Source organism: Megalops cyprinoides, chromosome 1 (genome assembly GCF_013368585.1).
Source record: "Megalops cyprinoides isolate fMegCyp1 chromosome 1, fMegCyp1.pri, whole genome shotgun sequence".
NCBI classification, from domain to species: Eukaryota; Metazoa; Chordata; class Actinopteri; order Elopiformes; family Megalopidae; genus Megalops; species Megalops cyprinoides.
In genome coordinates this window covers 30,242,246-30,266,145 of record NC_050583.1, presented here as the reverse complement: position 1 = coordinate 30,266,145, position 23,900 = coordinate 30,242,246, and the positions used below count along the sequence as shown (strand labels likewise).

The 23,900-nt window shown below is 41.6% G+C and overlaps 1 protein-coding gene across 2 annotated transcripts in view; it reads left to right on the top strand.

Annotated features, from left to right (window-relative positions):
* sdk1b (sidekick cell adhesion molecule 1b) overlaps nt 1-23,900 on the top strand; it is a 314,207-nt gene that overhangs the window by 226,520 nt on the left and 63,787 nt on the right. For both annotated transcript variants that reach the window (XM_036528197.1, XM_036528191.1), the window contains 10 exons: nt 1,342-1,453; nt 2,264-2,454; nt 5,211-5,294; nt 8,864-9,058; nt 11,414-11,530; nt 12,292-12,459; nt 13,147-13,249; nt 13,868-14,041; nt 17,315-17,451; nt 21,187-21,334. In XM_036528197.1, coding sequence (XP_036384090.1) covers nt 1,342-1,453; nt 2,264-2,454; nt 5,211-5,294; nt 8,864-9,058; nt 11,414-11,530; nt 12,292-12,459; nt 13,147-13,249; nt 13,868-14,041; nt 17,315-17,451; nt 21,187-21,334 — 1,429 coding nt within the window. The remainder of the gene's footprint in view (nt 1-1,341; nt 1,454-2,263; nt 2,455-5,210; nt 5,295-8,863; nt 9,059-11,413; nt 11,531-12,291; nt 12,460-13,146; nt 13,250-13,867; nt 14,042-17,314; nt 17,452-21,186; nt 21,335-23,900) is intronic.

Here is a 23,900-nt window from a genome sequence, read left to right as displayed (position 1 = left end):
TTTGGATCGTCCCATCATGTCGGCATATTCTCAGTGACAAGTGAATATCTTCACAGCTTTTGAAAGTTATAAAAAGCTGAAAAGCCCACGAGTTCGATTCAAGTACCATATTTATGCATGTCTTCAAAGACTACATCAAAGAGTAGATTCACATGCTTCAACACCTCATTTTAATTTCTGCATTAATTTTCCGAAGATCTCAATATTTTAGTTCTTCATTGATTTCCTACAACACAAATGGAGCCGGTTGTGATAGTGGCTTTCCAATTTCTTGCCTAATATAGATTGTGTGTGTTGCTTTAGGTCTTTCATTGCCTTCTCCTTTTAAGTGTGGTGTCTCATTTAAAAACCATATTTGTATTACAGTATAATTTCATTTCAGAAAAAAAAACAAGAGAGGAAGAAAAAAATGTGAAAAGTTAATTACATGCATAGGCACTCAAGCAAGACCGGTCGGTGAGTGAGACTGCATCCACTCACACTAGAAAAACCCCCTGCTTTGGCAAAATACAGCTATCTCTGCCGAGGAACATTGATCCACGAGTAAACATTTAGATTTTAACTTCTCTTGGACTCCCAACACAGGACCACTGCCAAGTAATCTATCAATTATTTAGTGTGCCTGCTACACTCATAGATTCCCTTTGTCCCCGGAGAGACAGGCGCGTTTAAGGGGTCTTCGGTTAATGAAAGAGGTTAAAGAACGAACAGCAATCCAAACCCCAAGCACAGCGAAGTGTGGCTCGCTGCTTTAACAATTCATGCTTGGGAAGGGAGTCATGTTCACACGCTGGCAAGGGCACGGAGACATTCTCTCATTTTTTTAAATTTAAAACACTAAGAACGATCGCTCCCGTTGTCATGACGCGTCCTATTAATCCTTTTGGCATCACCGACTTAACACCAAACCAGAGCGTTAACAAAAGAGGATCTCTCTCTGAATCTGATTTGTAGCTTAGCTTCACCTTTCTGAAAAAGTGGGTGTCATGACATAGCACTCCATGCTCGGAATGAGTCAGTTGCTTTTAAAACAACTTGAGCAACACAGAGAAGTCTCACATTACATTATCATTATTTAGAGTCTAAATATTTCTCTGTGTCACTGGTAGGAGATACAGCTTTATAAATGCTCATCATTAAATGCTCATTCATTCCCTTAAATTCAGCACAGTTGCCATTTGTAAGAGTGTTCACTACCCAAAGAGTGTTCATTGGGACGATGCTGTTTGCTTCCAGGCGCTCTGTTAACAGTACAATCTGTCAAAAGCTGCGGCTGATTACCAGCGCGAGTCTTTCCCGCTGAGACTTATGACCCCTTCTCCATCTCTCTCCCGTGGACAGATTCGGACGCCCCTGCAGACCCCATGGCTCCGGTGATTGTGGTCCCACCCAAGAACACCACAGTGGTGGTGGGGGTTAACGAGGCCATGCTGGAGTGTGTGGCCAATGCAAGGTCAGTCCCTCAGTAGCCTCCAGACACTCCCGCTAACATCACACATCAAGGCAATCTGCCGGCTTTAATCAGCTCCACCGGCTGAGCCCTCTTCCCCTGCAAACATCACATGGCCATTTGGAGAGCAGGAATGAGTCCTTGTAATATAAATACCTTGGTGGCATTCAGAGACCATGAAAACAAGAAGTGAATAAAAAGACTGGGGCCAAACACAGTTAAAAACATTTGACTTCTGAGGGTGTCTTTCTAAAATGTTCATTTTATTATTAAAATAGCAAAATGGTAAACTGAGGCCAGAATGTTGTGGGGGAAGCTTTGGTTATTTGTTTGCTTAATTAATAGCTAAATAGTTGAATAAACTGCTCTTAGCTTATCACCTTGGACCAGTCGAGAAGCAAAAGCACACTGAATTGTTGAGTGCTGTTTTCTTCTGAATAATGCGGTAAAATGTAGCCTTTGTGCACATGTCGAACTCGTCTGTCCTTCCACTCGTAATGTTGTGCTGCCCCTGTACTGCTTACTGATCTACTATGCCCTGTATGGAATACGTCTCAGAATGTGTTATGTAACTCCAGAAGTCAGAGATGGACAACAGCAGAGCTGTAGTATGTGCTATCTTCTGGAGGAAGGTGAGAGGCAACAGTGGTCAGAGCCAGAGAAACCCAGAACCAGCCAAGTGCAGAATAAATTGGCTGGAGGAATACAAACTAATAAGGAAACTGTGATACACAAACACCCCTTGAATGAGGTGCAACTCACTGGTCCCTTTGAGCTTAAAAAGAGTTTCTCTGGTCCCCGTCTTGTGAAAAGGCCCGTGGAGAAGCTGAGCATTTCCTGGAAGCGGAACGGAACGAAGCTCACGAGCGGAGTGGACATGTTCGGGCGGAGGCTGACCATCTTCAACCCCACCACGGCAGACGCGGGGCCGTACGTGTGCGAGGCCGCCCTGCTGGACAGCAGTGTGAAAGTGGCGGAGTCTAGGGCTTTCCTCTCTGTCACAGGTAAGCGGGGCCGGGCCACCTGGCCATCGGGAGGGGAGGAGCTTATGCACCGCAGTGACATCTGTTGGGCAGAGCTCTGCGCATCTGATAGCACCAAGCTGTACTGCAGAGCTGGGAAGACATGCTTAATAGGATATTAGTCGTTCCCTCATTTGTATCTCACCTGCTGAAAATGCATTCATAGCCCATTTCAGCAGCATAGTTGCAGAAGACACTGAACTGAACCCACGTTAACAAGCGTATCTGTTTGTAATGATGTATAGATGCTTTAATGGTATTACGAGCCTGACATTAAACGCGATGCATCATGTAGTGTAAATCGCTCGCCTGCAGTGTTTGTTACCGTTTATCCTTGCTTTTGTTTTTTTTTTTTGACCTTAAGCATTTTGGTTGTCTTTGGAATATTGGAAAGGGCTTTTCGTTCTGTGGATTTATATGAGATGAGGAGCAACAAACAGCCCGAGGCTTAAAGGCTGTCAGCTGTACTCCTTTCACTGTGAACTAATTTAATATAAACAAGCAGTCACCACATTCGAGCAAACAGGATGTCCATGTGCATGTACTCCAAGAATTGTTTGCCTGCGAATGAATTACTGTACAAGGAGCCTATGTTTGCCCTCAGTTCTCAGGAATAACACTGTGTCGATATGTTATCTTTGTGATTCTTCTCTACATCCAGTCTTCCTGATAAGCTTGATGCTGGATGTTCTGCTTTTGCTGCAGTTTTTTGTCCTGCATAACATTTTTCCTGTATATATTTTGTGTGCCTTTGGTTTGCTGCATATGAAATGATTGCTGCCTAGAGTAGGGCTAACATGCGTTTTTCTAGTGAAGCCTTCATGGCTTTAGGGTAGCATCTCATACTGAATGGAATATTTGCCCGGAAAACAACAGCAAGACAATTATAATCAGGTCATAGGCCGATGCACAGCGCTTCAAAATATATTTATGTTCACTTATGTCCTGCACAGCCATTTAAATTGAAGTAGTAAAACAAATTGCATTAATGTCCTGTGGTCCTGTTATCTTCACATTTAAGGACCAGATGTATTTAATGATTATTTTCTTTCATTCTTAGTGGATGTTCTCATCCAGGGTGACGTGTAATGTTTCACCATTTTTGTACACCATGTTACTCATTTGTACAGCTGCATTTTTACCTGAGCAAGTCAGTACCTTCCCCAAGAGTGCAGTGGCACAGTCTCACCTGAGATCACCACCAGCTCCATATTGCATTCCTCTAACCTACACCACCAAACTGTATCCCATGCTGCCCCATTCATTCTCTCTTCACTGCTCTAGTGAATAGAGAAGATGTATATGTGTGTGTGTGTGTGTATAAAATACATATTAGTCATTTAACTCCTGATTGTCCCAGCAAGTAGTGCAACAGAGCTATCCCATGGTTAATCAATAACAGGTATAATCTGAAAAATGTAGTTTTAATTGTGTATTTGTAAATTGACAAACAACATTTACAGTCAAATATGATCAAAAAATACAGACTAGCTGCTAACAACCTGTTTAAATACTGCATGTACAACTTTTTGAATTTTGATTCCAAGGAATTAGCAAGGTGTATTTTACAAGGTTTGACGACCAATGGCAGCTACCTAATGTCGCCAGGTATCAGTATATGTAAATAATGTCTCCTCTGTGGTCCAACGTATGCAGGCAGTGATTTTTTATGATAATTTGCTTACAATTTGCTATCAACTGCATGGATAGTTATCAGCTGAATAATCAGGCGTTGGTGATTTTTCACTCCATTTCCCAGTTTTCCAGTTTTCAACTTATTCGTCTACCAGATGAATGTTTTGACCCATAGAACTAAATCACTGTTGAATATGTATAGCCTGTCTTCTATTCATTAGAGAGCTTGTATTCATTCATAGGCCAAGTTGACAGTCATGCCTGGTGTGGTTAGAGGCTGGCAAACCCACATACATATGTATAAAGAAGCAAATAACATGATGAATAAATAGTATTTCAGTGCCTGGTTTTCAGTGACTGCAGAAGATGAATGCAAGCTCTCAGTGGCTTATGTACAGCATTATATGTGAGTCAGAGGACTTTACAGGTATTTATTTTGTTGTCTGAATTCAATTCAGGATGTCTGAATGTGTGTTTATTCACCTGCTTAAACATACAATACATGCATTTCACTGTAGCCATGTAAAGCTGAGAGAGAGGCTGTAAAAATCACTTTGAAATATGAGTGTCCCAAAGTAAGCATCGCCCTCCTGCTCTTTGTGCTTAACTCTGAAAGGTATTAATGGCAGTCCATTATCAGTTGCATTGTTACAAAGTTGTTTATAGTCCACTCCCTGGAGAAAACCCGCTACAAGAAAACCATTAGCTATATAACAGCTAAGGCAAAATCCAGCAGTCAGTTGCCCTCTAATATGAATATCAGTAAATGTCAGATTCTCAATAGCATGTCTTTCTATGACGTTCTGTTGCTCATAGAAGTGCCCAAAATAGACTTGTCCACACATGACATAATACTGTGTACATTTAAATCAGTTTTGTTGCTGCCTCCTCCATATGACTGTATTATTTGTTAATAGGTATGGCCTTGTATACAAAAAAGGTAAGGTAAGGTTAAGGCCTGTCCGATTCATCTGCTGAACAATACCCTCCACAGGATGTTTGTGAGAGCTGAATACAAAGCTTTTAATTAACGACACATACAAAGTTATCCTCTTGTGAAAGGCACCTGAAAACATTTTGCATTTGTTTGTTTCTTTCCACAGAGGTGCCCTTCTTTACAGCAGAGCCCAAGAGGAAGACTGTGGGAGAGGTGGAGAAAACGGTGGACATCCAGTGTCAAGCAATGGGTGAGTGTGCTGCTGACCATGCTTGCATCCTGTCAGGAACAAGATGCACAACTCTGGTTGTAACACTGGAAATGCAATGCCAATGTCTCAGTGAGTCAGGTGACGCAGAGCAGTTTGAGCTGTTGTTGTTTGTATAAGTATATACATGTGTATGTATAAATATTCTAGGCTATCATATGGCCGTTACCACAGTCTTCTCAATGATAATGCTAAATGCCAAGCAGAGAGGCTGTTGGTAGCATTTTGAAAGCCTCTGCTCTTTGCTGGTCATGAACCCCCTGCACTCTCTTGTTGACGGAATCGCACGCTGTAAGGTCACAGAATCACAATTCTGTGATAGGTCACAGAAGGTCACAGAAACACAATGTTGCATTAAGAAATACAAATGCTGTGTGTGATCTTCCAGCCTTTAATATTCTCTCATTAAACAACTAGGGTGCATTCTCTGGAGCTTGCTTTGGAATACAAGAGTATTTACTGATTACATGTGCCACATTTCTTGTGATTTAATAATTATTGCTTGCTTTACGAGTCGTATCATGGGTATATTTTTGATGTATTGGTGCACAGCCACTGTGATTATGTGAAAATGTTTATGGAAGAAAAGCAGTCTTGAATTCCTGCCAAAACAGATCCTCTCGGTATTCTCTAATGCCCTACTAATAGTGTTGTGAGCCCTGTGGCAGAACAAGACTAACACGCTTCAATGGATGCTCAGGCCTTGCCCAACTGTACTTTTACAGGAAAAAAAATCAAACATGTACATAACTATTATCAGTAGTGGACGGACTGAGGGGGAGAAACCACTCAGCTTCAGCATAGTTAGGAGTTTATTGTTGAGACTATTGTGTAGAGAGAAATGTGACTAGATGTTAGTGCTTTTTCCTCTGAAAATTTTAGTCCCACGTCTCAGTTTTATATTTTATAATATTATATATACACACTGTACACTTACTTTTAGAGTAGAATGAGTGGAAGTATATAATTCTAACCCAAAGCTTCTGACTCATATCTCCATGTTCATACTCTCAGTGTGTGAATCTATACGGGATTCATTTGTAATCAAACACTGAGCCTGTTTAATTAAATTTGAAAAGCCTCAGGATGTCTGCAGATTGATTTTTTCGATTGCTTTGTATTGAGAGGTTCTTGCTTTAAGTTAACCACAGTGAGAGGAAGTGAATGCAAAATGAATGAGTTAGGGGAAAAAACAGGGTGGCATTACATCAGGGCAGCTATAAGTACTCATTTCTGTCTGAAGAACAGAACCTTTTCCGGGGACTGAGCATGCCACAAACTCCCACCAAAACACACACACACACACAGTCCTCTGTCCTCCTGGAGTGTGTGCTGCTAGAGGGCACTGCCAACACGTTAGGGTGGCAATGTGGCATCAGGATAGGTGGGCTGTTGTGCACTTTTCATCTGAACGACTCTAGTGAATGTCCAGCTCTATGAATGCATAACATTTCAAATGTGCGATACATAAGTTGCCCAGGCTGCCCCAGGTTGTCTACTAATCAAGTGAATAATACAACAACAGTAATGGTACCAGAGAACTTCATTTACTAATGCAGATAATACTCTGCTCCTATGCCAGAGAGAAGCAGGGACTGCTGGCTGAAAGTACACAACACTTCTGCATTACCATACAAACTGTAATCAATCAGTGCCCTACAATGTGCCCTTTCCATCTCAGAAATGAATGCCTTAAAAGCAATCGATACACAACAGTTTCAGTAACCTTTTATTTCTATTTTTTTGGAAAAGTTGCAGAGCTTATATATTATGTTTGCAACAAAGAGTGATTGTGTTTCCATGGAAGAAGTCTGGCAAGACTAGCAGATATGGCTAGCATTATTGGAATGTGATGAAAGCCCTCATGAATGATATGACTTGAAATGACATGAAATTGTTTTTAAGCTTTCAGCTACCCCCAAGATGAACAATGAAGAAGTTGATTATGAAACACAAATAAAAGGGAATAGAAGGCAAATGGCTCTGAGATTAGAATTTATTTATAGCATAGATTAAAAATTTCAACAATGTTCCCTCATCATGGACATGAAAACACATATTCATATCTTAATGATATTTTCCACTCATTTATTAGCCCAGGTTATTTAATGCCTCAGAAATATTCTTAAAAAAAACAATGAAGACAAAAAAATCTGCCAGGACGTTATAGGTTTGCTTACCAAACGCACACTTTTAATGTCACATAGAAACCAGCTAATTTTGATTTGAACTGCCTTTCAAAGTTATTTTTATATGAAACATTTAATCAATTAATAATTTTTGCATTAAAGGGACACTACCAAAGTATTGACTACTTGAAATACTGTCCCTTACAGTTGAAACAGTTGGTACACTTTCTTCTATTTCTGGAATAGAATCTGAGAAGTTGGGACCAAAGCACATCCTCAAAGTATCTCTGCCATCCAGAGACAAACTCTCTATAGCACCCTGTCAGGGGAGTGGGCTGTTTGGTGCTTTTTGAATATCACAATTAATTGCTTTGTGGGTCTCTGATGCATAAACAGCTTACCTGGCTCTGCAGTGCACAGTATTTTGAGGATGGTGATATTTTTGTTATTTCAGCATTTTAGCTTGTTTAGAGCTTCTCCCTGAAGCTTACTTTCAAAGCAGCACTCTGTAGAGGCGGTGAAGATTTAGCCGTGAGACTGTGCATTTGTTAAAATCCTCTGTAGGAGAGGGAAGTATGCAGTTATAGTAAGTTTCAGGCACAAGGGAAGTAACATTCTGAAAATATATTTAAACAACATCAAATGAATTTATGATTGAGTTATTGTAATGGTTCAACATTATTTCAGCTTGAACAACATTGTGTAGGTTTGTTTATGGTCAACCTTGTAGGTTGGTTTATGGTCACTACAGCTAACTTCACTCCCAGGTCAGCATTGCTTGTATGGTAGTTCACACACTGTAACAGCGGGTGGCAGCAGTTATTTCTTTTTTCTCCTATATGGGGAGTATATTTTTGCAATTAATTATCGTATGTATTCCCATGTTTAAATAAAGCCTGCAATGTCATTATTTACTATGCCAGCTTTCTAGAAAATTAAATTGATCTGTAGTCAAAATATCCATGGTGTTGCTACCTGTGGGGGCTTTCTTGAATGTAATTTTTAAGGTTGTCTTTTCTCAAATATATGCCAGTTTTTTGTTGAATGTTCTTATTTGTATTTAATTCTGTTCAGATAGCTGAGAAAACTGTACATTTAGTCAGTTCACTTACAAGCCCTCTTTATGTACCCAATGCTGACTAAATGGTGGTAGAGATTAAGTCAGTTATTATATACCAGAAAAGTTTTTTTTTGGTGTGCATTACCATTGTGTACTAGTGTCTGTGTTAAAATTACACAACATTACCCATGACATCATTTGAAAGCAACAAGAAGTAAAGGGGAAATTTAACTCACGGTTTGAATCATTTTCTTTTACCCTTTGCTGCACTTAATTTATTTCCTAAGTGTATTTTTCATATCCTGTCTATTAATTTTTAGTTTATTCTTATGTGTGTTTGCTTCTCATATCTGTGCTTGCAGGTACCCCCATGCCCAAACTAGAATGGTACAAAGATTCTGTGCCTCTCAGTAAGCTAAATAACCCTCGTTACAAGGTGATGTCCAGCATGGGCTTGCAGGTCCGAAAGGTGCACCCCAACGACGCTGGAATCTTCCAGTGCTTTGCTAGAAACTCGGCCGGCGAAATCCAGGCTCACACTAACCTTGTTGTCACAAGTAAGTGCAAAATCTTTCAACATTCACTCCAACCTCATCAACTGTTTCTAGTGTGACATTGGACCATTCCTGAAGAAGGAAACCTCCACTTCTTTAACAACTGAAGGAGGTAGAAATACACACTGAACTCTAGAATGTCCCCTAAAGGTTGAATGATGTTTAGATCTGGTGATTGAGGAGGCTATGGAAGGTGTTTGACTTCATCCTGGTGTTCATGACATCACCCCTCAATCCGTTTAGCTTCCTTTTGATTTCTCCAAACATTAACCATCCATTTGTAGGAGGAAAAATAACAGACAACTCATGAGACAAATTTACTTTCTTCCACTGCTCAGAGGTCCAGATTTTATTCTACACCACGGTATATGTTGCTGCACATTGGCCTTGGTTATAAGCAGTTTGTGAATGGCAACCAAAAATATCAGTTTTGTGAAGTTGAGGTGTAGATTCAGTTCTGTGGTCATTTCCGAGGCTATTGTTTTGTGTTTGTATCCATCTGTTCCCTTTAGTGAGCTTTGACTTGCAACCACTTTTCCTTTTTCCTGATACACGTTTTTCTTGTTTGGAGTATACTGTCATGGTTTTTGCCACTGTTCCCCTTGACACTTTAAATAATTTTTCCTTGTGACTGACGCACCTGCAATTCAAGCACCAGCTATTTGACCTCTTTCAGAATCTGTTAGATCTTTCAGTGTTGCTTTAGAAATTCACATATTAAAGTGCTGATTTTAACAGCAGAAGCATATTAGTAATTCATATTGACATTAATGTGAAACCTGTAGACTCCTTCTTAATTATGACTTAGTCATTTCAAAATACAAATTCTTTTTCATTTGGTTTTTCCATTATTTTGTCTTCCCAAACTGCTGTAGCACCTCAAACAATTTCAGTTAATAAATAAACACAAGTTTTGCCACAACTTTCTATTTGTTGATGTAAATTGTGAGGTGCTGCATAACAACTTTGATCTTGTTGAAGTCCAGGGGGGACTGGCATCCTTTTCCACTGTAAGGAAGGAGCGACTCATTTACTACCTTTGACAAAGAACGAAAAGAATAATTCCCCTTAAACACTTTGCTTCCAGAAAGTAGGTGATCTTCTCAGACTTTGCTTCTCACAGTAGGTAAGCCTTTCGTAAGCACAGACATGAGCAAGAATGAAAAGAAACACTAGTGGTCATCTCTCCAGTACAGAGAGATGTTATATCGACTGTTCTGGGTTTGTTTTGAATCATGGTCTTTGGTTATTCATCGATTGTGCGTCTCAAACTCGAAAACACTTTATTGACCAGTGTAATTAAAACCAAGGGATGTTGCCCGTTCCCCAGAGTCCTCATTTTCTAGCTTATCTTTATTCCAGGCAGATATGACCAAAGATTATGAATAAACCACAGAGCACGGTGCAGTAATCAGCGTCGTGTTTGTTTTGAAAAACGGCAGCACTAGACCTCTGAACCTCACTGTGTTTCGGAGGTGCAGTTGAAATTATTTATCATTTTTGTGTTTATTTTTTTTCTTGTTTGTTCTGTATGCTCTCCGCTCTCCATATAGCTATAGCTTCCCACACTCAAGTGTTTTTCACATTGCATCATGCTCACCAATGCAAATTTGTACTCTGGTAATTGATCACTGATGATTTATATGATTGCAGTGCACGTAGTAATGTGACTGCCAAAGGAACCAGCCTCTTTCATTTAAAGATACTTAAGGCAGACTACATCAAATGAAAAATAAAATTCTCTGTTTTTAAAGATAAATCATAAATTCAGGATGCGGTGTTCTGTTTTCAAACACAGAATGTCCTCGATGCAATTTATTACATTAGTTCAAGCTGGTATGGCAAAATGAGCTCTCATGCTGTGTTTGGGCATTAGATTTTTTTTTCAGAATGTATTTTGATTCTCCACATCCTTTTTTTTCAGACACAGAGATCTTAGAGAGTTCAAAAGCTTTCAGAATGAGCTTGGTCGATCCCCATTAAAAGATAGCGTGGCTAACACATGGCTGTTCACTACAGCCACTGGTGAGAATCAAGATGTAATAGAGTTTATTCTGAACCTTTTGTTTTGTGTTTCATGAAGGTATAACCATTGATGAACTCTCAGCCTCTAATGCCATTTCTGGTCAAGAAGCAATGTTCTCTTCGAGCCTTGCGTGCACATTCCGTCATTTCTCTGTCTATTAAATCTGATCGGTCCACAAGCACCAGATTGTTTTCCCTCGGTCCTTCTATGGCTAGAAGGATGGAAAAGCTTTTATGCGTTAAGAACAACGTCATACTCTCCTTTTTTGTTATTGTTTTTGTGTATCATGTGAGTCTGACACTTCGATGACCGTCTGCACCTTGGATCTGCAGGTGTGCCCCCTGCTTTCACAAAGGCTCCCTCTGACATCACAGCAACTGATGGGACAGTGGCCGTCTTCACCTGCGAGACCTCTGGAGCCCCAAAACCTGCCGTCACCTGGAAAAGAGGTACCTCCCTTTAAGGACACCATTCAAAACATCCATCATCTCACACAACTGGAGTTGATGGCAGACGGCTTTGGTTCATTGACTTTTTCTGTTGTTCTGCAATAGTCTTGTGGTGCTAACCTGTTTACTGAAAAAGGCTATGCATCCAATTCACTCCTCACATGTACATGAATTCATATCTGTATAGGCAATACATCACATCATATGTAATAGCATATAACTGCAATGTGGTATAGTGGTAGGGGATATAGCACATTGTTGCCGGTTCAAATATCAAGCGAGGTGCTGCTGTACTCTTGAGCAAGGCCTCAGCCAGACTGCTGCAGTGAGTGCCAAACTGTCTAAATGTGAAAAAGGAGGGCTGTGGTATATATCTGTAATAACGTAGAACTGTGTGAAATAGTCATGTTTTTGTTTAAATGTCCCTGTGCTAATAGCTGTATATTAATAGCTGAAAAATATAAAGACGTTGTTACTTTAATGTATTTGTATGTATATGTGATTCTTATTGTTGATAGGCCACTACTGAGACAATCCCTAGATGCAAAAGAAAATCATTATTTCCAAATACTGCTCTGTTCATTAGTTGACTGCCAAAGCATTCTCAGTTATTAAACATCATTTGAGAGACGCACACTGGCACATCCCCGTTGGGATGCTACTAAACAGCTAGGAAAATCATTCAGAACGGGTCACACAACAGGCTGGCGCTATGTTATACCCCTTCTTGCTGAGACAATGTGTATGTGATCCTGTTGCAGGCCCTCAGATTTTGGCTAGTGGTTCGGTCCAAATCCCACGCTTCACTCTCCTGGAGTCGGGGGGTCTGCAGGTGAACCCCATCTTTCTCCAGGACACTGGGAACTACACCTGTTACGCCTCCAACTCAGAGGGAGTTATCAATGCCAGCGCCTCCCTTACCGTCTGGAGTAAGACACACTGCTCTTCCTGCAGCACACTACACACAGTTCATTGCAGGCCCCACCCCCGCCCTCCAGCTTTTGGGAGACAAGTGTTCTGAATATGCCCCTCGTTTAGCTACAAAGCTGTTTATGCTCTCATGTACTGAATTGTTCAAGCACAGTCTACATTTAAACTCTCCTCTTAACAAGATGTAAGTGGTAAGTCGAAGGAGCAGCGATCTTCTAAGGCGTTTCAGCTGCAATTCCCTCCCTTAATGGGGCAGAAGACTGTGAATAATGCCGTTTGTTGCTCAGACAAATTAATAATAAAAAAAAATCGCAGAAAATGTTTATAGCGAGTGCACCCTTTCTCCCCCACTTTTTAACTGAGTGAAATTACACATTCTCTTTACTGCAGCCATATCTCAAAGCCTCATGCTGTTTCAAGTATTTCGTGTTTGTGTTGTTGCCCTTTGATGTTACAGATTACAGATTATCCAGAGATAAGAAAGTATGAGAAAAAGAAAAGAGAAAAGGAGTCATACACAGATTCTAGTTAAAATTTCAAAAAGAAACTTTTTTGGTCAGTTTTTTTTTTCTTTTCTTATAGTCAGTCTAGACTAAGATGCAGTCTGCCCTTTTCCCTTCAATTTGCTGGTCTGTCATGTGACTTGTGTCCCAGGTGACTGGTTTCCCTGATTGTGTCCCCTCCAGGTCGCACCTCCATCTCCCACCCCCCAGAGGACCAGCGTGTCATTAAAGGAACGACAGCCGTGCTGGACTGTGGGGCCACCTATGACCCCAGAGTATCCGTCAGGTGGGCCATTTCCGCTAGCAATGTAGGGACAGTATGCTGTATTTGCACTGAATTACCAAGGTGCAAAGTTGTGTCTGTGTGGACCAACCTCTGCTGGTAAATGAATTTGTTGGTATCAGCCTCGGTAGCCAAGAGAAATGTCTAAATGCTTTTACATTATTCTTGGCTTTGAGTGCTGTGTAACTGAATTACATGCTCCGAACATGTTATTGACATGTTTTCAGCATGAAAAAAAAAGGTAGCGTTGCACATCTGCTATCATGATTTTCTGCATTTTGATGCATTGGTATTTTCTTTGTTATTTTCATCTTATAGGTCATCAGAGTAATAAATCTTTCACTGTGGTAACCATCCAGCTCCACAGTGGATGATACGATTATTTTCAAAGCAAAGGCCTACTCAATATAATAATTACATTTGCAGAATTAGACACACAGGTTAATACCGCAAAACTGTATGAGGACCTGGTGGCTAATCAAGCCAGGATACGGCTTACTCCCAGGCAAAGAGTGGCCACATAGGGAAACACTGTCTGTTCCCAGAACCAATTAAATGGAAGCGCCCCAGAATTATGCATCCTGCAGAGTTAACAGATCGAGCCATCTGTCCATGTTCCAGGTTTGTGTGGAAGAAAGACGGCAGTGTGGTCAGCCAGACCAGCGGGGGGCGCATCAGCATAAGGGAGGGCTCCCTACACATCAGCCAGACCTGGTCGGGGGACATCGGGGACTACACGTGCCAGGTCCTCTCTCAGGCCGGCAACGACTCCAAGTCAGCTCGCCTGGAGGTCATGTAAGTCTTTCAGCTCCGAACAGAGACGACGATCCCTTAGCGGATGGCAATGTTCATGATCCTGTCTGTGCAATTTGGAGTCGAGTCAGAGTGGGATCAGGCAATTAGGGTCAGGCTTTACTTTTTTGAGTGCTTTTCCACTGCCCTCAACCTTACCAAGACATGGATGTGCATATTAGATGTGGCTGCTTAGGAGTTTTTTCTTTTTTTCTTTTCCAGTTCAGAACACCGTACTATATCATCACACATCTTACACATGATAGTTTTCTCTTCCTTCGTCTTTATCTCTTTCTCTCGCTCTCTTGTTAGCTCTCTCTCACTCTCTCTCTCACCCTACCCCCGCTGGTGTGTCTGTTCTCGTATCATGTCTCCGTTGTCGTGTTTCTTTGAATATCTCTGATTTCCTTTATTACTTTCTTATACATTAGTGTGCCTCATTTTAATTTAGCAGAGAATTGCTAATTACTGCATACTAAATTTGTGATTTCTCCGAGGTAACAGTGAAACAGTCTATTAACCATTATAGGCAGACGGTGCTTGGAGGCTTCATTTCCAGTGCAGCGTGGGTTCAGGAGCACTATATCCACTCACTCCACTCCCTAATTTATGTTTCAAACTGACATTCACATGGGGGCAGACAGCTCTGAGCTCTGCTTCTCGGAGCAGCAATGGGGTCAGAGCCAATGGTTCCACTGCAGGGAGGCTGGGCCCTTTTTTCATCAGTCTTTCCAGTATTACACTTCCCCTTGGTGGAGTGGAATAAAGAACCTGGCTGTAATTACAATATTTCTCAGAAGCCTGGTCCCTGGTTCGTAACCTGTGTTTTATTTTCAATCATCGGCCCTTTTGTGTTCATCTCAGTGAGCACCGTAAGAGAGCGTGAGGTGTGCATTTATTCCAAGATCTGCTCATGCCAGCAGGGAGGTGTATTTATTCATTATGGCCGGTAAATCAGAACACAAAATGAGGAAAAGGTTGAGTTTGCAAGCAATGCTCTGCTAAAATTTTGCTCTGCAAAAAGATAAATGCATTCTATAAATATATATGTATGTATGTGTATGTATATATGTATATATATATATATATATGTGTTTTTTATTATGTCCCCCAAATTTTAAAGGAATGAAAATATATAGATAGGATTCTGGAGTTCAAAAAAAGAAGCATTTTGTACAACAAATTTGAAGTTGCAGAATTCAATTTAAACGTAGTGGCTTGGTAAAGTGCGTCTCCACAGAGAGAATATCAGTGCTGACCTTTTTTATTTATCCCTCTGTATCTGTGCAGGGGCAGTAGCCCGTGGCCAGGGCTGTGATAGCTGCGTGCTCCTCCAGCCCTGACATTCCAGGTCACTGTAATAGAAAACCAGCAGTGTGAAAAATATGCCCTTTCGCTCCATTCATTCCCATCTATTTACTTATTGATTTTGTTTTTATCTCTGTTTAAATAATGAGCCGTACCCTAGGCCAGCCAATTGTGTTATTATTTTGTGCTGTAATGACAGGTTTAAGCCATTAAAGCACGCATTATGTATTTATACCCTCCAAAGATGGCTTAATTATTTTGGAGGATGCCACATGTCTTTCTTTGTGCATGGGGTTATTGTTAAAACAGGAAACAGCATTACCTCTGTATGCACCGTTCACATTCTCCTCCCTGTTGGGATACATATAATATGTAAAAATAATATATCATATACAAATAATGATATAAAAATGATAATGCCATCATATTGGCAGTATCCACCATTTCTAATTTGCGTAGTTTGACAGGTGTGGTGTTTTGATTATTTGAAGTGATATTGGAGAGACTGTGTGGGAGTTGGTGAGGGACGTGAAGAAGGGGGATGGCTGTGTGTGTGGTAGTGTGGGAGTGTGGATGGAAGTGTGGGAAGGTGGGCGGTAGTGAGGGTGGATGTGGTAGTGGGGGAATTTGAATGGAAGTGTCACAGAAGATGGATGGTAGTGTGGGCGGCTGTGTATGCATGTGTGTGTTCTGGCGAGTGCTCAGGGCTGTCTCTAGGGAGTACCGCACAGGTCATTGGAGGGGGTCCCCACAGCTCTTGCGGGCAGCCAGTCCTGCTTCACCAAGCGCCGGCTCACTCCGTCACCGTGCCTAATCAAGCCTCGCTGCCTGCCGTTTCAGACAGCGAGGACTTTACTTCTGAGGAACTTCCTCACTTTTTAATAAAAGATTTCTGTCATATCCACAGAGCAGCTGCATAAATTAATAATTACTATTGGAGAGCATACTTTTTAATTAAACTGTAGCTCTGAGGAGTTAGGCCTTGCTCAGGCAGGTAGACATCGCATTAATCACTTATAATATATTTATACAGCAAATTAGAACTCTATCGGAATTAAATATGAAAATTCTTATTAGGATTAAAATGGTGTGTGGGGGGAGTTCCTAGGAATTACACTTTATTTTCTTTTTAATTATGTAAAATAAGAGGTTATGTATGGCTTAGCAGGATAAAATCTTAAGGGTGCAAGGCACTGAAATATTGCTTTCTGTCAGCAGAGACAATAAACCAAACATTGTTTCCCTGGATGATTAAAATATATTTTAGAGCTCTGCAGTTCAGCACAGAGGGTTCTTCAAGCATAAGGTTCATCTATTATTCAGGTTGGGTTAAGTATGTTTGTATCACCGCTAATAAGAACGTACCCAGCCATACTTCGAGAGGGTTTCATTTGCCATCCTCTCGGTCTCCCCACGGAGTTCTCCACTACATTTACAAGACCCAATCTGGAAGAGAGCTCAGATTTAGGATTATCATCATTACACTTGCAAGTCTCATGAACTCTCACTTTTTAAGTCCGATCACAGCAAAGCATCAGAGTTGAACTCTTGAGACACAAAGTGGGTTAATGCTCTCCACGGCATTAATTTGAGAAAATAAATTACTTTCTGAAGCAACTGGCAAAGCTTGACATTAGGCCACAGCAGGGTTTTATTCTCCCACAGAAATAATTAATAAACCAATCAATAAAGACTGAGGCTCAACAGAAAAGTACCTCCTACCTGCCTCCAACCACTGGCAAGAGGAGTTGAATTGTGAATAAGATCCCTTTTTTGAGCGTGTTAGATTCAATAAAAATAAATGAAACAAAATGGCCAACGATCCAAGGTTCAGTGGTCTTCGGGGAGCATCTCTTACAAGCTAAACTGAGGCCCCTCGGGTCCGTGCGAGCAGCCAGCTGGATTGGTGAGCGGTGATGCTGGGAAGAGGCCAGTCGTCACATTCCTGCGCTACTTTTCCCTTCACAGTGAACTGCCCCATTCTCCTCGGAACCTGCAGGCCAGCCTGAACGCCACAGACAGCCGGACAGTGGACCTGACCTGGGTCCGGCCGTTCGATGGTAACAGCCCCCTCCTGCACTACATCCTGGAGCTCTCGGAAAACAGTGAGTACCAGTGAAGAAACGGAAACAAACTAGGAATGATGCTTGCGTCCTGCCCACCAATACCTCCTTCCCAACCTGAACGCCATCAGTTTAAGTGTCCAGACATCCAGACATTTAGCTTTTTTTTGTTTGCATAATGGATTGGTCTGTTATGCCTGTGCTGCTCAGTAACCATGTGTGTTGAGCAGAAGAAAGCCGGTGACTTGTACCTGTACGACCCTTTGCTCCTTCATAAGTTCTACCCTCAGAATGGTGTCTCTAATACCCAAGTCAATCCACCACCCTGTTAACACATCATTCTCCACAGCACAAATACACACAGTTAAACTCTGCTGGTTTTCCACTGCTGTCAATGGACGTCTCCAAAGCCTCAGTAAATTCATAGCATGAAAGTATCCCTGGATTCACACTGTTAGAAAAGGCTCTGCATGTCAGGTAACTGCTTAGCCAACATAAGTTAAGGGAATTTCAGTTCACGCTGCGGTGACGATCCTGGACTAAAAAAGATGTGGCGAATTTTTCCTCATCAGCTATGGCAGACACATTTTTCTTACTTTGCCTGATGACTCACACAATGAAGCAATGCAAATCTGTAAAAGTTAGAGGGCTTTCATATGTATCCCCTCATGTCTTAAGATCAAGCACTTAAATGATGCTCAGTTAAACATCAGTGACAGTGGGTAAAAGAGCAGAGGCACAGCCTTTTTTTCAACTTACCTTTTTTTTTGTACAACTCATTGATTTTTTATGTTTTGAAGAGCTAATAAAAGAAATGACCACTGTCACCACAGTACAAATGAAGTGAAAATACAGTGCGCATTTAATCAATCACTTATAGACAGAGGGTTCTCACAGCTTCTCACCAAAGATCAATAGCAAACACTGGAGAAACTATAGTCTGGTGCTTGTCAGACTGTGTCCAGCCCTCTTTGAACTTTTTACATGAAATGGCTTAAATTGTGTTCTTAAATCAATGAGATTTAAATCAATGAGATTTAAATCAATGAGATGCATTAATTTGTCAGTTAAAAAATATTTTATGAACAAGGAACAGTAATGCACTGCGGTTGTAATTCTGTTGGAAGTTTACTGTTTTCTTTTTCCTTTTATTCTTTGAATAAAGGACAGATTTCCTGTCTATCTGTGCTTTATGTGTGAGCCCAGACGGTGCCTACTGTAGGCATAAATGGGCCTGTTCGCGGAATGCACCCCCTTAACAGGGTTACGCACGGAGATTGAAATGTTGAGTGAATACTCGTCTCTTTTTCCATTTCGTTCCCCCAGCTCTCTGGAAATGAAGTGCAGCTCATGAACTCCATCTTTATTGCTGGGCCTGCAATAAGCCCTAAATGTAACTTCGGGTTTTACCGATAACATAAACCGGCACGCCTGGCCCCAGCCTTTCACGAGGAACCAGGAGGGGGCAACGGCCATGTATTTTTATAGCCACTACAGCATCCATGTGTCTGTTTATGTTTCGTTATTATTGTTCTTTTATTGAAACTTTTTATGAAGCTGTTAACTTGATGCCCCAGTGCTCCATCAATGAGTTTATCAGGTTGACAATTGCCACCTGCCCGCCCCCATCCCAGCACTGCCATACAAACACACACACACACACACACACACACACACACACACACACACACACACACACACACACACACACACACACGCGCACATAAACACACAGCTGTCTAGTACTACAGCGTTGGTATTAATTTTCAGCGTAATCTCTCCATTGCCAGATTACTTATTATACATAGTGAGAGAAAGCAAGACGCAGAACAGGAAAGATGGAGAGATGGCGAGAGAGAGGGAGAGAGAGAATGAATAAATAAAGCGCACTACAGATACAGCATATAAACAGAGCCAGGCCCTGGGGTGACAAAGAGATTAATAGACTGTGCAGCTGAATTTGACTGTGTGCTACATTAAGCTGCTTAGAAGCAGAACGTGGAGCACAGCTTCCTCAGTGTAAACCCCTCTGCCACCAGCACAGGTATGGCGTGGAGTGTCTTGGACTGAACACACTGACCATCCGACTTCATCTGCTGTCATACAACAGTAACCGTAAATATATACATGTTCGAAAACACACAGGCGTAATTATATTCTAAAGGATAACTGAGCGAGTTGAACTTGAGATGTTTATCTGTGACGCAGTCTGTATGGCTCCTTGAATGGAGCAAGGCTAATTTCATTCTAATTAATGAGTAACTTGAATTGAATGTGCTGAATGGAAAGTGTGTTAGCGCAATGGAAAGAAGTGTTTGGTGAGAGCAGAGCACGCGTGAGGAAGAGAAAGGTGCACAGGCCAGCCGAGGGAAAGTCGATTCACACAACCGGGGTCCCACGGAAGGGAGTCCTGCAGGTTGGGCCGGATTCCACAGTCTGTCCAGAATGGGAAAAAACTGGTTCTGGAAACGATTGATGTCTGCACCGGCAGAGAGAAGACAGTGAAAAATGTGCTTTAACTCAGGTGCGCTTTACTGGTATATAAAAGCAGAGCCGGATCATGTTATAGTCTTTCCTTAGATGGAGGATGCTAGCCCCTGTTCATCTTCCGGATGCTAAATAAACTCCCATTTAGAACAGTGAACAAAGCTGTAGAAATTGCTATCCAGACCTGGCTCCATGATACTGATCAGGTCAGCAGTGTTGTTATTAAATCCAAAGAGGTCTGGACTCAGCTTGGAGGAGTGTGGTCAGCACAGAGGTGCCACTGTGTTTTATAATGGGCCCACTTTGTGTGGTGGTCCCTTCAGTCCTTTTTTTACAGTAAATGAACAAGTCTTCCCCGTAATATCCTTTTGATCTTAAATACATGCTGATCTGTGCACTTGTTCATACAAGTTTCATGGGTGAAATCTCTAACACAGGCTGTTTTTTTTGTATGAACTGGTCATTAAGTATTAATAATGCCCCGGTTGACTTCTGCTGGGGAATAGATATGTGGTGATACAAGCACTCCAGAGACATGATTAGAACATAAGATTATATAAATAGGTTTGGTATTAACAATATTACAATGGTAGTAATCCTCTGTGTTCTTTTGAAGACTGCTCTTGTGGTTGTCGTCAAAAAGCTGACATTGGTTTAAATTTTCCTTTTCTACACGTATATAGTTTTGCTTCTTCCCTCTCTTTCCGTCCCCCAGAGCCCGGTTTGGCAGAATTTTAGAGAGTGAATAATTTATCAATCCATTCTGCAACAGTGTTTTTCAGCTTATCAGACACACAAGGAGCTGAGGGTTGAAGGTTTTGGTTTTTACCCTGTTTCTATGAGACAGAGGGACTAGACACATACACCTACACGCACATACACACTCACACAGGCATATAGTACACATACACAAAAACACATGCACGACACACACTGAAGTTTGGTACATGCAAACATTTAAACAAAACGCCACATACTCGTGCACATGCTTACTGTTTGTTTCTGTATGGAGTGGATTCAAGACGGTCCTTGAGTAATTCTGTCAACACAATCAATGATTGGTTGGTCCTGTCCGTTCTATTTTTTCAATAGAAAAATAAATGTCTTTAAAATGTGTTCATTTTTTTCCTTTCCCCCACCATATACACAATGTTATAGTACACTGGAATGATAATGTGCAGTGCATAAGCATTTGAATTTGCACATATTAATTTCAGGATGTTGTATTATTATTTATTAATATGTGCTGACAGTCATTGATGCATTTATTGTACTTGTTCCTGACACCAGACTCCCCTTGGAAAGTCTACTTACCCAAAGTGGACCCTGCCTTGACGGGGATGGTGGTCAGGGGACTGACACCAGCACGCACATACCAATTCAGAGTGTGCGCTGTCAACCAGGTGGGAAAGGGGCAGTACAGCACAGAGACAAATAGGTACGTATTACTGTCCCGGGCCTGCAGCTGATAAGCCACAAACACTCAGCCGTTTAGTTCGCCTAATTCATCTTCCTCGTTATCGCTCTCTGCAAGAAAAGTCAAAATAAGTGATGGGAAAAGCAGGCCCTATCTGCTTGCCATCAGAAACTGCATGTGCTCCATGTTTCAAAGCCAAATGAACATAAAATAATTAGATTAGCCTCTCAACGTGTACAGATTCAGATTTATCATCAGATTGCATTTAAATCAATTAAACAGATGTATGCTCCATTTCCTCTCTGGATAAATAACTCTGATTTTGTATGATGCAGCTAAATGCTCCAAATCTTGTCATTATTTTCCATATTAGATTTACCGTGTACATTAGATCAGGAGTCCACTAGACTTTTAAAAATTGGGTGACTTTTGCTCTCCTTTCAGTCCTGTGATACCTACAGAGGGGCATGCGTCAGCCACTGCATTTATGCTGTGGATGTTAGTACTCTTCCGTGAGCAAGAGTTATTAAAGCGTAGTTGTTTTGCTCAGGGAAAAGGTGGCATTATCTTTTGTTCGGAGAGCATGAGGCATCCATTTACTCTGAAATGAGCAATTTATATTCATCAGACTTATTGAACTGAGCTTCTTTAGATTTCACGTTGCTTGTGTTTGCCAAAACTGAAACACATCTTGGAAAGGAACTGCGACCTCACCTATGACAGTGATTCAGCACTATAGAACAATTAAGGCAAATGCACTTTCTTTTCTCCCCTCCCCCGGTGCACTTCTGTCAACCAAACGGCAAAAAAATATTCCTTGGAGAACCCATTTGCGTTCATCTACGTGTGAATGATAGCAGGGCCTCCTGGAAAATGCTTACAGCTGTAATTACACTGGAAGGGCGTCGATGGGCTGGCGTGGGGCCCCGGTCACATGGCCCACGCTGGGAAAGCCCGGGGCTCCTCAGAGGGGGCTGACACAGAGGAGCCCATCCAGTCAATGAGGCCTGTGATCCCGGCAGACGCACTCAACGGGGCCCTGGAGAGGTCGCAACACAGCAGCCAAGCACAACATCATCCCCACTGCCGTAGCTTCAGGAGGATGGCAATCCATCATCGGGTGCATGCGTCGACGCCTTCTGTGCTTTGCGTTTGACCTCTTGTCACCAGAGCTCACTCTGGTTGGGCAAAACCTGCTCGACGACACAGTGAGACGGACCACGACTATACGCAAAGTGATTAAAGGAAACTCGCGATGGAAACTTTCCAGTAAAGGAGGAAAAATAGGACTTTGTAACTTCAGCAGAAATACATATATTTGTCATTTAATCAATAGAACATATTCACATAACTTTGTTTAATCTGGGAAGCAGGGGGGAAAAATCTAATATTGATGAAGTTCTTATTAAAATTTGAACACCTAGCTGCTTAACTCTTACTGTACACGGCCCCAATTAATAGTCTGTTCGGCTGTGAACTTCATCATGCCCGTATATATAAAAAATTTAAAATCTTCATTTCTTTCATTTTTTTTGCCTGAGAAATTCCCATTAATGCAGATACCAGTTAGATAAGACTTCATATTTGACAAAAATCATTAGGGGCACTGTGTCTCGCAGGTCGTTATCTCCCTGTACGGCCATAGTGCCCACTGGGTAGGTCCATGATCAGAGAATCACTGTGTCCATTTTTCTGTGTGTATTTCTGATCAAACTGCCTCAGATGACCTCTAAATGGAAAACTACAATCCTTAAAGCCACCTCATATGCTGGAGAAGGTCAGTGTATTATCATGAGAAAATAATCAACACAGGCCACTTAGAGATGTGCTCCCATAAAAGTGCTGTGATCAATACTAAGCTATTGTTGAAGAAACGAGTTTTAAAAAAATGTTTGCAAGGCAACAGCCTCGATACTGTACATAGACCCCTTGTGGAATACAAAGCTTCAAATCTGTTTCTGTCATGGCTAATTTGTGCGAGAATGCATTACTTGAAACATTTTTGTATTTATTACACCTGTCAGAGAGTCACTATCTGTGAAATACAGTGAATCATGCTATCTGGTACAGAGTGCAAAAACTTCTGGAGTGTGTCTGGTCTATCTGGGAACTAGTTTTGACAGGAATGAAAAGTTTAGAAAGTTTAGACGCAATCAGAATTAAGCAACTCTAACATGTTGAAAAAGAGGAAATGGAAAGAGACTTGTACCGTAATTTCCCTGTGCTCTGCAGATCATAACAATAAAGGAGCTGCAGCACTGCATCTGCAATGATTCGTTTCAAATTGCAATTTCACCTCATTATTATCTTGCTACCTGTGCGTAACGTGAGCGCACTCATTGCGTCCTACGCGCGGAGCGGACCAGCATTCAAAGTGAGAACTCCACTCCGGATTCTGTGAAGTCTTGCCAAATTCAGCGTTTGGAGCTGCAAATGATGCAGCAGCTGCCTTTTACAGGGAAGCTGCCAGTTCTCCTGCCCTCAGATTTTTTGCCTTTCTCTGGCTGTTTCTAAGCGCCCTAACCCCAGTCACCCCAGTCAAACCTGCATCCTGACAGCGAGAAGACGGGTTTCACCCTGCCCGAGA